Here is a 14,908-nt window from a genome sequence, read left to right on the forward strand (position 1 = left end):
AAGTGGAGCCAAATTCGTCCAAGGATAAGAGCTATGCATGAAGGAGATAATCCTTAATTTTGAAATGAATTTCTCAAATGACAGTATAAATGTTTTTGTATCAAATGAAGCAAGAAACGAAAACGTCAATGAACAAACCGATGTCCAGTTCGAATATTTTGCAATATGAATTTAACTGATCTTTTCTGTAACTCTAAAATAAAGCAGCATGGAATTTGCAATATAATTACGAATCGCAATATCTTGCTTGCTTTGCTCACTGCGACGATTATAGACTGTAACGTACTATACAGCATCCGATTACTAAATTAAATCCATGTGCTCAGGAAACCGAAGTTTGATAGACGCGGCGAAAGTTTCCACAACTTAACAAACACGTGTAAGACACGACCATGTGTATAATAACAAAACAAGCAACGACAATGGTCACGTGGACAGGAACATGCCCGTAACGTAACATTACACTCGACTCTTGAAAACAAGCAGGATAATAGTTATCAATACCATTCAGAGTCTTCTTGTCTCTTATACTAGCACAGCATACAGAGATACCACGAGTGTAGCAGAATCTGGCCTTAGTTCTAGTATTTACACAGAAAACTTTTATAAGTTGGTGATATACTGTAATATTATTTCCACATCGACTTTATTATGCCTGTTTCTGATCATTAGAACTCTGTGACTTTGGCATGCTTCATACAGTTTCTCTGTGAACAATAAACTGATTAAACTGTTTTAGTGCGTGTTTTCCTGTTGGATAATAAACGATAGGGTGACTTAATGATCTAGTATTGGGTACTGGACATTAACGATGGAATATTCTGATGCCAAGGACGAAGATGGAAGTTGCAGAACAAAATGTTTGGCTAGTGAAAATGGCTATGACAAGGCATGAAATCCCCCACCACGCAATATACTGTAAACGTATTATATTTGGCGTGTACGATATTTGGCGGAAACCATTTTTTCAACAAGTTAGCGTAGATTTGATTTAGCGCATTCCTGAATTACTTTAAACATCTAGATTTACGGATGGCATTTAGCGATGTACTTGATTTAGCGGAAGCTGCGTTCCGCCAAAGGCGCTAAATAGAATACACAGCCAAATGTAATACATTTACAGTATGTTAACATCCAGGGCCTTTGAACATCGCAAACGTTCCTATACTGTGTTTTGTTATTAGTGATACATCTTGGTACACTGGTTTTGACTGTGGATTAGTCCGTTTGCCTGATCGAGATGTGGGACTCGCGGTGGCCGTGAACGGTTGACAGGGGATGCTTACTCATCATAGGCATCTGATCCCACCTCTGGTATATTCAAGAATCCATGTTTGCGCAACTCACTCTTTTGTATTCCTGAAAGGAGTTATGAGATTGATCACTGTTATCATCACCATTCATACAGTGGACATGGGCAGTTGCTACATGTCACTAATAAAAATACTAGATAATAGGAACTCTTTGATATCAGGAGATAGACAATTGCCTCATGGGAGTCCCCATTGGAACGGAAATTTAGTAATTGTTTTCATTTTGGGATTTTTGTACCTAGACGGTACACAATGCAACAAGAATAGTAATAAAGAGTTAGTTCAAGAACGGATTCACTTATTTGAAGTGAACTTCCGTGTCACCTTAGTGCACACCAATTACTAGAACCAGTCGAAGTTGATTATAAAGTTTCAGACATGAATTAGGAAGGATTGTTCCAAGATTCAGCGAAGAAGTCAGTCCAAATATCCAGTTGAACAGAATCTCGGCGGAGATTAGAGGAGATGATTACTCCTCCCAGACACCTAATCCCTTCTCTGACATTTCCAGTGATCTGTGTTTGCCCTACAACTAAAATTGTATCTTTATAGGATTATGAGATTGATAGCTGTTTGTTATCTTCACCTTTCTCCTGTATACGATTATGATTGCAATATAAGCACAGCAGTATAGGAATCCTAAATTGATAAAATACATGTATTTAGTAAGTCTTATTTAAATGTATCTCATTACAGCAAGTCTTAAAACATGTCAACTGAAAATTATGTTTGATTTGAAAATTGAATACAAAGATATACTGGGACGAGTTGTCTTAAAGTTTATGTTTTAAAATTGCGTTTCGAATGAGTATCTTATTTTATCAGCATTGCTATACGTTAATTCTGGAAATTGAAAAAAAGGTATTCGTACACTTTTCGGACTGATGTACAGCGAAGTATGCATTGCTTACCCAGACAGGCATGTGGATCAGAAGTGCGTTGTCAGTGTGAAGCTTTATGGACACCTGTTGTATAGGTAAATACTTTAATCCGTGCAAGACCCTCAAATTTAAATCTTCATTCGAACCGGCATTAAGAGGAGTGATACCTAGAATAAAGCATGCCTCTAACAGCAAGAGGGGGATTAAAATTTTTTCGGCGGGTTCAAAGTTGTGCCTAGATATCTGTATTATTCCTAATCGACCAGGATAATACAGAGAGTATTTTTTTTTATTCAGAAATTCTTTCCCTATCTCATCAACCTGGAAAGTTCCATTATAATGTTTTGTGCAAACAATACACTGAATAACTGATACGTTTTTAGTGATCTTTTAAAGTTCACGTAGATTGCGTGTGAAATTTACAGTGAACTATATCATTGCAAATTATGTGATTATCGCTATAGTTTGTCATGAACTTGTTCGAATTATGAAAATAAATGTTATTTATATAATAGAGTTTGCTGAAGCAATTGTTAAACTATTTAAAAAATATTATCACTGTTCGTTATTTTCACCTTTCATTAATGAGGTCCCTCTTGAGAATTTTTCACTCATATGGAGACGTATATATATATTCCTAATCGACCAGGATAATACAGAGTGTAGTTTTTTATTTAGAAATTATCACTAAGTACAACAGTGTATCACTCTTGTTACCAATGTAGATTATTGATACTTGTCGTTTTTTCGTGTTATATGTTTATGTAATATATGTGTTTTGATAAAGACGCGGGTTGCGTCGAAAATTTGAGTTTTAAATAACCAACAGTGTCGTGGCCTTTTCATTGCTTTTATAAATTTCTTTACTGGCCTTGTATCTTCTCAGATCCGACACTTTAAGAAAGTAGGGTGTTGTTGGGTTTTTCTGCTCTTATATATATATATATATATATATATATATATATATATATATATATATATATATTAGGCCCCGATTCGAAAGCTGATATTTTAGAAAGTAATGGACATATCTAGGCCAAAGCTAAGTTGCCTGTTATATATATACATTGTAAACACTTGTATACTGGGGTATTATTTTTTTAAAGGAAGACAGCCAAGCACTGTGTATATTGCTTTTAAAAATTTAGATAAATGCCGTAATAGTTTCATCTGACATATTAGTATCTCAGTGTTATTCTGTTCCATATCAAGATATCTTATTCTTTGACGAAATATTCTGTCATTTCATTTATATTCAAAAGAACGCAGGTGATGGCCCCGATTCGAAGCTGATATTTGAGAAAGTAATGGACATATCTAGGCCAAAGTTAAGTTGCCTGTTATCTGTAATTTCCCGTCTTTTAAAAAGTAAACTGGTACGGCTAGCCTTACAATCCATTCGACTCTTATAATGCAGGATACGGGAGGAGTCCGTTACTAGAATGCAAATCTTTGTGCAGATAATATCTGCAATTTGTTTTCAGTTTATTTGGCAATGTGTTATCGCTAAAGTAAAGAGAAACAGAATACACGCCAAACTGTATCATTATGAATACGTTGTTACTTTTTATTTGCATTATTAGGACCGCTGGTGAAAAAAGGAACGATTTATGTACATATTCAATTCTGCCAGGAGGAAATTTATCTTTTTGACCTACCGTGTATTTAATTTCAAGCCGGACGTTTGACCAACAATAGTGGGTAAATAATCCAGATATGAAGTAAAAAAAAATGCTTTTTTGTATTGCGTAATTCAAGCATTTAAATGATATAACTGACTTTCGGTCAATATCGTGCAAACACGTAAGAGCATTACAGGGAAACCAACACGTATTTTTGTGGGACTGGTTACACTATTGCTGAATGAATCCACAAAACACGTGCTAGCTTGTAAGCAGCGCTCATCAGTCGAGTAATTAGGATTCGTAGATTAAAAGTGGACAGAGACAACTCGCTGTGTTTGCTGACCGGAATATGTCCTCGTTTTGAAGTGCGTGTATTAACTTAAACAAATTTTTCTTGTGGGTAAAGTTGATGTGTGCGGTTTTATATGACAAATGGAGGATAACGGGCGATTACAACCAGGCACGGTGTTTGAATCGACGAATTTAAAACATGAGGCGGAAAACGAGCTCCTCGTCAAACTGGGAGCTAAGGAAGAGGAGGTATTCAATGTTAACTGTATTATCAATGTTAGCTTCATTATCAATGTTAACTGTATTATCAATGTTAACTGCATTATCAATGTTAATTGTATTATCAATATTAATTGTATTATCAATGTTAATTGTATTATCAATGATAAATGTAGTATCAATGTTAGGGGAATATTGTAATTTATTTCATTTTTCTGGTGTGAAATATCGTAAGGACAAAGGACGTTATTGGCTATATACCGCCGAGATTTTTTTCATTTTTTCAACTTTCATACTATGCTTAATTAATCTTTTTATTTACACAACTAGGATGTTCTTTTAATCCCACTTACATGAAAATGACGTAATATTTTATTATGACGTCATGCATATACGCTAAAGATGAGCTGTTTAGCGGAATCTGTTGATTTGAAATAAATTATGAATAAACTTTAGCAAAAACAAATACTTTTGCATGCAACAACCAGATTTATATTTTACATGTTTAATTATCCATTGATATTCTTCTTTCATTATCAATATGGTGTCGGTTGTTGGCTGCAAACAATATGAATTTTGAAAAAGAATGAATGCGGAAATCGGCCGTTTTCGTTATGCAAAGTCAATATTTTGCATGTTATAGAACTGAAGCAAACTGTTCCATCATTTAACCTCATAAACTTTTACTTACTTTGCGATTTAATAAATACATGTATGTCCAGTCAAACAATTAATGCTTTCCCTAGTTTGCCATAAAAATCTGCACCTAATAAATGCAGATGATGTCTGCCTTTCGAGTCACGGAGGCGGATCAAAAATCCACCGCATGATGAATGGAAATTATTCTACTTTCGTTTTTAAAAGTCACGGGAATATGTTTGGACGTCCTATCTTTTCAAAAAAAGATTATTTAAGAATAAATTGCATTTAAAAAAAAAAAAATCAAAGACACGCATAGACCTTTAATAACTCGAATTTATTTTCTTTTTACAAAAATTGGACCAAAATTCGTTCATTTTCGGCAAAAATGGGTACTGATACGTTATATCTCAAGAGCTAGAGAGTTGGGATGTTTATTACTTTTTTTCGCTAAATTTTAATCTATCTTTAATACAAATATATCAAATATAATGCATTAAACTTATTGCTAATAATATTGACGTGTTTGTGCGGGTTTTTTTTCTTGTGTTAATAAACATCAATTTTAACGAACATGCATGTATGTATATATGATGCATGTTGAAATTAAATATTACTACATTAGATATTGATTCCAAAGGTTCTTAAAACGGTTTAGATTAAAAATAAAATAACAGCAAATCATTATTTATATCTTCCAACGAGATGTGGTTTCTTTAAAACGTCGAAAACCTGTGATCAATTTGAAACTTGTGGCAGATTTTTTTCTATATCGCATATGATTGATTGGTTGAATATTGTTAAACGCCCCTCTTAAGAATATTTCACTCATGGATACCTCACCACTGCCGGTGAAGGGCTGCACAATTTATAGGCCTATGCTCGGCGCTTATGGCCATTGAGCAGGGAGGGATCTTTATCGTGCCACACCTGTTGTGACACGGGACCTCAGTTTTTGCGGTCTCATCCGAAGACCGTCCCATTTAGTCGCCTCTTACGACAAGCAAGGGGTACTGAGGACCTACTCAAACCCTATTAAACGACAGGGTTAATACGTTGTTAGCAATGAAATGTTCCTTCATGTTGGAAGATTTTAGCGTGTAATATTTTCGTCAGTCATGAACACCAACTTTTTATGGAATGATAAGTTTGGTATTTCTCCATATTGAATATCGTGTACATGTCGTTTAGAGATGTTACGTGTACATAAAATCCTTAAAAGCATGTAAATCTTAGTTTCTTAATCATTTACAATCACTCTTGCTATGAGATGTGAATTTGCTAAACACCGACGTTGAATATGACGTCACAATGCACTGTTTACATCAATTGCGTTATGTTTCCCGCGTTCAATGAATATGGCGGATCAAATGTCTCTTAAAGTTAGGAGGATGTTTTGATAGAGTTCTGTCTTCACACTTTAGCTGCTAACTTCGGGATATTTTTTGTTCCTGTTACGGATATAGATTCTATAAATGCCACAATACGTTTTGTTTCGCCCTCAAAAACGCTCACACCGTTAGACATATTATAGCTAATAATTTTTAGCGATAAAACGTTCCTTAATTTCAGAGAATTCTAGCGTGTAATATATTGTTGAACTAAGACTTTTCATGAAATGATAGGATCTGCATCGAAACGTTCCAAGTACAAAATGTCTGTAAGCAAAGATGGCGGACCAGTTATGGTGGCAGGGGACATTTGTCTTTTATTCTGAAACATGGGGGTAGTTATCTACATCAAAGAACTAATAAAAATTCATATTTCCCTTTCATGTCAATATATACGATATACGTGTATTTCATATTGGTGTTATTAATGGAATAGGACTCTAAATTACAATATATGCATGTAATCCATACATACTGGTGCAGAAAACATGCTCTGAGGAGATGCACCTTTTTATCTACTATGCACCAACGAATTTTTGCAATAAGTCGACCTGACTTACAGTTACGTATCAGCAAAAATATGTTGTCGGAGCGAGCGCATGTATTAATCAACGGATTGAGAATTTTCCCGAATGGATGTGGGTTCTTCTTTATGTAGTTTTAGGGTTCCAGTTGGAACTAATGACTAACATGTGGTATTTTACAACTGGAAATAAATTCATTTTCGAACTAGCGGACCCTCTATTCCCTCATATATACCTACCTAGCATCCGCTTGTAGAATTAAGATATATGATTTTTTTTAAAACTGGATAAAACTGTAATGTATTTAAAATTGCACAATTGGATAATTAAAAAAAATCATCAAGACTGACCATGTCATAGTAAAGCGGTGATTATCCTGAAAATTATTTTTAAAAATCCCCATGTATAGAGTGTAGCAATGATATATTTTAATTTAACACACCAATAAGATATTTCAGGCTTCCCATGGTAGTCAATAAAATCATCCTATTTTTGTGTTTATAATGATACATAAAATCTATTCACAAACCCAATATTAATTAAGTTGATCACGATACGATCATTTAATGTCAAATGTTTTCACAGACATATGTACAATAATGAATTTCGTTCAGTTTTCATAATGGGCGTGCATGTTAAATTCAATGTCCAACTCCAAATTTAAATCTGTCTTAGTGGCATTTAGGTGTATTGTGACGTCAAAACGCAGAGCGTGGTGTCACGTATCTATCATCTTGCCACGGTACATACGGGCATAATGCAGCGAGCTGCATTGTGTAGAGAACAGCAAGATTTGGATGAAATGGAGATAATTTACATACGTTCGTAATATCAGATGAAGGAGTTGTGACTTTGCGATACATCCGTCAATATGATGAGAGACTTCTGATATTCGTAATCTGAGATTCTGACAAAAGGTTTTTTTTCTACACGGTTGTGTAGCTTCAGCTCGGATTTTTCGTACGTTTAGGACATTAGAGCTCGCGATACATTGTACGAGCCAGCTCTGACTCACTATTATCATTCACAAATTGATTGGGTGGTTGTAAATAGGCCAATGTCTCTCTCGATATTTTTTCACTGATATAGAGACGTCACTATTGCCGGTGAATGGCTGTAAAATTTACGGCCTTTGACCAAAGACGAATCTGTATCGTGCCACACCTGCTTTGACACGGACCTCATCCAAAAGACCGACCCATTTAGTCGCCTTTTACTACAAGCAAAGGGTACTTAGAACCTATTATAACGCGGATCCCCTGGGAATTCATCTTCAATTTTAAACAATTCACAAGCATTGATCGATGCAATTGAATGAACGTTGAAAACTTGCGTAACTGTAATATACATGCATATTCATATATATTTAGGCTTTTTTAAGAAAGAAAGAAAGACAATGATTTTTGACCAAAAAAATGGATCAATGGAATGTTGTAATCAGTCAACCAAAACCTTATCTTGCTAAACACCACTCTGATTTTTCGAAGAGGTACTCTGAAGTTGATTTTAAAAAGCTGCAAGAGTTCCTATTTTCAATATCTAAGTAATCTTTAGTGATGAAGTCTTCCAACAATCTGTTGGAATTCCCATGGGCACGAACTATGTTCCATTATCAGCAGACCTGTCTCTATATTCTTACGAGACAGAATTTTATCAAAACTGAGAAAATATCTTACTGCCTACTTGAACTCGACATATAGATATATTGACGCTGTTTTATCAATAAGAATACTCATTTTCATTCACATGTCTATTCGAAATATCAACTTGAATTCGGAATAAGACACCACGGAGTCTTCCATATTTGCTTCATACCTGAATATTTCATTTAACATAGATGTTTAACGGCAAACTAACAACTAAGCTGTATGACAAACGGGGTGACATCATCTTCTCCATCGTCAACTTTTCACATTTTTGCAGCATTCCATAATAACCTCAATATGGTGTTGGTTTCTCTCAACGGATTCATCACACATGAGCATGTTCTGCGTATAATCTGTTTTTAAATCGCTACTGAAAAATATGCTGAAGTTACAGGGGATTCAACAGTTGTATTAAAAGTCAATATTTCCTAAATTCCATGATCATTTGTATGTCTACATATAAAAAATGGTAATGTATCCAACATTTCTTCACAGTTTGACTGGCACCCGGACATTTTATACAGACGACCAGAACGCCCCAGGTCAAGCATAAGTCTAGATTATCCTCTAGATCTGAAAGTAGGCCGACCAAAAACTGGAAATGCAATTCAGAACAGTAAGTTAGACACTCAGCAGGGGACTTAAGAGATAACGTGTTCCTATAGTTACTGTACATTTTCACATCTGAACTGCACAATAATTGTTATTAAAACAGAAAACTGCAGTTATGGGATTGATCACTGTTCATAGTATTTTAAAAAAATTTGTTATCAATATTTCATGATCAGGATTGGGCAGGATCGTGATTTGTAGTTTTAGCAATACTTACAGTGTACACGGTTAAACTATCATGACTGGATATGAAAGTATTCTGCCGTAATGTAGAGTCAAGGCAAACAGTATACGAAATTCTGAATAGTAGTGGTTGACAAAATCTATGACAAATTCTCAAAACCACAATAATTGGGGTCTAAAGTTTTACATCGAATAAAGAGGAAATATTAGTTCATGTTGCAGGGGTTTCAGTAGTCCCATCTAAAATCAACAACTCGTCAATTAGATAGTCTTTTTGTGATGGTTAGGCCGTTCTTTGCATACTAATTTTGACTTCAGATTTCTCCATGTACCTTATCAAAATATAGGGCTTGTAGTGGGTGCAGCCGGTCAACAGGGGATGCTAACTCCTTCTAGACACCTGATCCCATCTCTGATGTTTCCATGATACAACATTAAATATTAAAACGTATAATTCGTATCTGAATCTCAGTTTCTGTTCACTTCATGTACTTTCCTATTGGGCTCGAAATCATTGTTATCATCATGTTTTGTAAATTGAAAATATGTCTAATATTACAGGAAATCCTTGGATATGCAACAACCAGGCCATGAGACAAATAACACTGGTAAGGGTGATTAAATGGGTTACATTTGAAATTAAAGACACCACAGAATCGTCCACTTCTGACAGATACCTAGATATCTTATTTTCTAAATAAGTAGATAGAAGTAGATAAACTAGGCAAACTAACAATTGAACTCTATGACAAACGGGATGATTTCAGTTTTTCCATTGTCAACTTCCCATATCTATGTAGCAATATTCCATTATCATTCGCATATGGTGTTTATATCTCTCAACTGATTCGATACAAAAGCGCTTGTTCTGCGTATGCTGAGTTTTTAAATCGAGACAGGCTACTGACAAACAGGTTGATAGTGCAGGGGATTCAGCAGTCTTGTTTGAAGTCAGTATTTCGCAAAGTCTATGGTCGTTATAACAATCTTGTTTGCCAATACAACCTATCATTGGGTCAAATGCTGTCTGACGTGTTTCATACCGATTGATAGGCCGTTCTTGACACACTGATGTTGACTAGGATAACTCAGTTTACCTGATCAAGATATAGGGCTCACTGCGGGTGTGACCGGTCGACAGGGGATACTTACAGTGTACTCCTCCTGAGCACCTGCTCCCACCTCTGGTATATCCAGGGAGCGGTGTTTGCCCAATTCTGTATTTGTATCGCTGGTAGGATATTTAAGATTGATCACTGTTCGTTATCTTGACCTTTCGTTTGAGGCATGTTACATGTGCCACAACGCTTACCTAAGTAAACTTTGTGAAAGAAGAATAGAGTTCTAAACTATAACTGACACATACCTAGCCAATTGTGACCATTTCTAAAGCAACCTTTTTCCAGGGGTCCTTGTTTGCACTATTCTCAATTTGTTTTAAGAGATTGATCACTTATCGTTATATTCAGGTATTCATTTTTACTTGTTTGAATTATGTTGTTGAAAAATTTTGCTACATCTAACCACTAAAACATTTACGTATAACATACCTCTATAATGCTGAATAGCACTGTGTAAAAGTACCTGTTATCACCAAAAAATATATACTACTCAAAATTTGATAAGGATCATATATATTTTTTCTATTAAAAAAATTAATAACTGTATAACTGGCAATATTGTGTCCAAGTGAAATAAAAAATGTCTTCAAAAAACTTGCACGTGCATTTCATGCCATGGGAAATACGTTTCCATCACAGTTTATGCTTTTGCTACCATTGCACGATTTTCACTCAGGCATCGGTGTCTGATTCGTTCTAAAATTTCAAACTCACTTGATTGTTTACACTACGTTTATCAACACAATGCCCCCTCAACGTGTAAGGCGTGGCCTGACGGCAGAACAACTGGGCAGATGTATTGGAATGCTTGACGCTGGCTATTCACAACATGACGTTGCAAATGCACTAAACGTCAGCCAGAGCGTTGTAAACAGGGACTGGAACCAACAGCAAACTTTTGGTACAGCAGCACACCGACATGGGGTGGTCGTCAGAGATCAACAACCCAACGCCAATACCATTTTGTGGCTCTTCAGGCACGACGCCATCCCTTCTGGACAGCAACCAGCCTACGTAACGACCTCCTGAACGCCTTGGGGGTGAACGTGTCCACTCAGACGATACGGAATCGGCTTCACAATGCAGGTCTCAACTCGAGAAGGGCATGTGTTCGAGTCCCTCTGACTGTTCGACACCAGCGGGAGCGATTGGACTGGGCTGAAGATCATGTCACTTGGACATAGAACGATTGGGTTCAAGTTCTGTTCACCGATGAGTCCAGGTATTGTTTGGACTTTACAGACAGGAGGCACCGAGTGTGGCGACGACAACGTGAATGTTTCCATGATGCCAACATCAGTGAACATCACCGTTATGGTGGTGGTTCCATCATGGTCTGGGGTGGAATCAGCAGGGATGGAAGAACATATCTTCATGTCCTGGAGAGAGGAACAATGACGGGGGTGCGGTACCGGGATGAGATCCTCGATGTTTACGTCAGACCCTACGCTGGTGCTGTTGGCCCTGAGTTCATCCTGATGGATGATAACGCCCGTCCTCATCGCGCCAGGGTGGTGGAACAGTACCTTCAGCAGGAGACAATTGTTCGTATGGACTGGCCAGCGCGCTCGCCGAACTTGAACCAGATGAGCATGTGATGGAACATGCTGCAGTTTGCCCTTTCACGCCGTAAAGCACAACCCACGACTTTGGCAGAGCTCGGAAACGCCCTCGTGGAAGAGTGGAACAACCTTCCCATTGGAAGCATCCGGGTGCTTATTGACAGCATGGCTCGACGTTGTCAAGCCGTCATTGATGCCAGGGGAGGCCATACCCGGAATTGACACTTCATCGACTAAGTAATGATGGACTATCCCTAAAAACTGTGTAATTCTTTCTCTGGTTTGCTGTTAACTTTTTGTAATGAAATGCCTTTTGGTGTTGTTATCAGATTTCAAGCATTTTGTATTGATAAAAGTTCATGCCGTTCATGAATTTTCATTCATAACCTGAGTAAACACGTTTCTGAATCAAATTTGTCTTTTGTTATGTTAGTGGTAAATTACACACATATAACCTAGTGATCCTTATCAAATTTTGAGTAGTATATATTGAAATTGTGAGTCAACACAAACATTTACTGAATCAGTAAAGTTGCATGTGCATTAAAACAGCTTCTTGCATGATAAAACGATTTACTAAGATAAATCTTTGGATTTCATCACTAAGCAATTATAAGAGTATAGTTTGTTGGCTGCTATGCATTTTCATATAAATTCAGTATTTACGGCTTGGGTGGTTTATGGTTAAAACATCAGTGAGTAAGGTCCAATCAAATAAGAGCTGTCTGTGAATGACGTCGGCGATAAAGCAGCCAATGAAAACCACCCAAATCCAGACAATTTTTGAACGTAAATGCGACATAATTTAATATACGACCATTCGGCTTCATGTAGTGCAATTGTGTCGTGTCATTACAACAAGAATCCACAATCAACCAGCCTTTGTTATTGATTCAAAATAGTATTATTGCAAGTGATATTAGACATGTGCGTACATTCTCTACAGTGTGTTTACTGGTACATGTTCTTACTATGTTATTAAATTGTGATTTTCTCGTAACAGGTGACACGTCACGGCCCACGGCAGAGATTCCTAAACAGAGCACAGTTTTCTGCTGGCCCAGTTTCTTGTGTCCATATTCATAAAAGTATTCAATGAATTCATTACTAGTATCTAGTAGGCATGTAACGAAGATATTTTGAACTACGCCTAAGATATCCGACCTTAGATTGCTTTGTGAGCTTCCTTAACTTATAACATGCCTTCAATGTCCATCAGGACATCACATATCTACAGTCACCCGAAAACTTATGATCTGTATTATTCCTCTGAAAAACATCACCTTTTTTGTAAAAGATAATTTCCATTCAATTAAGGCTTGAACTTTCCCATAATCGCAAAGCTGACTACATTTAAAATCGTCAGAGGAAATATAAAATATTGAGAAAAAATATTGTTCAACAATTTGTAGGTTTCAAATGGAATATTTCTGAGGTGGAAACTGATGAAATGAATAAATGATATGTGAGTTCAGGAATTTTGTCATATGCGAAAACCGTGTGGACATGTTACAACGTTACAAAAAAGTCGTTATCATATAGCTTTAAGCATTTAATCAGCCCATGTCGCTGTATTATCTTCCATGTATCATTTATCAGTTTTAAATCTTGAAAGGGAATGTCTGTAATTAGATTCACTGCTAATGTCGCTTTGGACGATTAATTTGGTTTATTTGTAAAGGTCCGTCATGAAAAAAATGTAGCTTTTCCGCAATTACATACACCCTTATGTATTTCTTACATTTCTTGATCTTATTTTTGTTAGACCATTTAAAGCTCCATTTGGATTTCCTAACGTGTGAGTGGGTGTATTAAGATGGCTTTGATTGAATGAGATAATAGAACATACAGAGGTAAAAAGATGGCTTTGATTTACACCTTCAGAATAATCTTTTAAAAAGCTTTCCATGTTTCTAATTCTATTTTCATAAAACCTCCAAGAGAAGTTTTATTTTCATTAACATACCCGCTGGCCTCATCTAAACAGTAAAAAATTGAATCGTGTTTATCTTTGAGATATTCAAGTCGATATAATGTATTTGAGAATATGTGTGGTTTTAAAATAAATCGCATTATTGTATTCATGTTACGTCGACAAGTTGTTTTCATTTATATTTGCGTCCATTGTATAAATATCATTTCATATTATATGACTTGTATACTAGGTACTGACACATACTAAGTCTCAAGAAGGTTCATATCGTTTATTTTTAGAAATGTGTTTTGAAGTGTAAACACGTCTATCGTTTGTTATTTGTAGAATAGAACTCTACATTTTTGTGTTAGTATATATAAAGTATAGAAAACACTATGGCATTTATAATGATTAGTGCTGAACATTTCTTTTTCATCTGTGAAATGGTATATACGTTTTACTATAATGGTGTGCATTGTGAGATAACTAATTGCAATTTGTTGTTGAGTACACATTTTAAATGCATTTAATCATGTTTTGTTAGGTTCTATTGTGTTATGTTTCTAATGAGACTGCATGATGATATGCAAACATAGACTATGTATATCTTGTCACCTCATGCATTTGTTTGCATAGGGTCTTTCTAGGCGAATAATTTGTCTTGATTTTAAACGAATTTACACGAGAATTCTATCAGAACCAGGTAGATTATTAAAGAAGCATTTTGAAGTTTCAGCAACAATAAAATGAAAACAAACGAACAACTCACCTTTATAAAAACGGGATAGCTTTAGTTTCACCATCGTCAACGTCAGAAATTTATCTATAAATATTCCATTGACACCTGCATATAGTGTTGATTCGATTCAAAAGAACTTGGTCTGCGTATGATACGTTTTTAAATCTGTCAAAGAAATTGATGTTAAAGAGGTTTCAATAGTAACCTTGCAATTCAGCATTTCGCAGATTGTAGGGTCAGTATAATG

General features: G+C 35.8%; 1 protein-coding gene across 1 annotated transcript; it reads left to right on the forward strand.

Moving 5' to 3' along the window:
* The first annotated feature begins 3,631 nt into the window (after window positions 1-3,631).
* LOC125656245 (uncharacterized) lies at window positions 3,632-14,680 on the forward strand. The gene is made up of 4 exons (XM_048886860.2): window positions 3,632-4,359; window positions 9,025-9,145; window positions 9,886-9,932; window positions 13,011-14,680. Exons 1-4 carry the CDS (start codon window positions 4,252-4,254, stop codon window positions 13,104-13,106), a joined length of 372 nt encoding a protein of 123 aa, XP_048742817.1. The 5' UTR covers window positions 3,632-4,251; the 3' UTR covers window positions 13,107-14,680.
* The last annotated feature ends 228 nt before the right edge of the window (window positions 14,681-14,908 follow it).

The sequence above is a fragment of the Ostrea edulis genome, chromosome 7, assembly GCF_947568905.1.
Source record: "Ostrea edulis chromosome 7, xbOstEdul1.1, whole genome shotgun sequence".
NCBI lineage: Eukaryota > Metazoa > Mollusca > Bivalvia > Ostreida > Ostreidae > Ostrea > Ostrea edulis.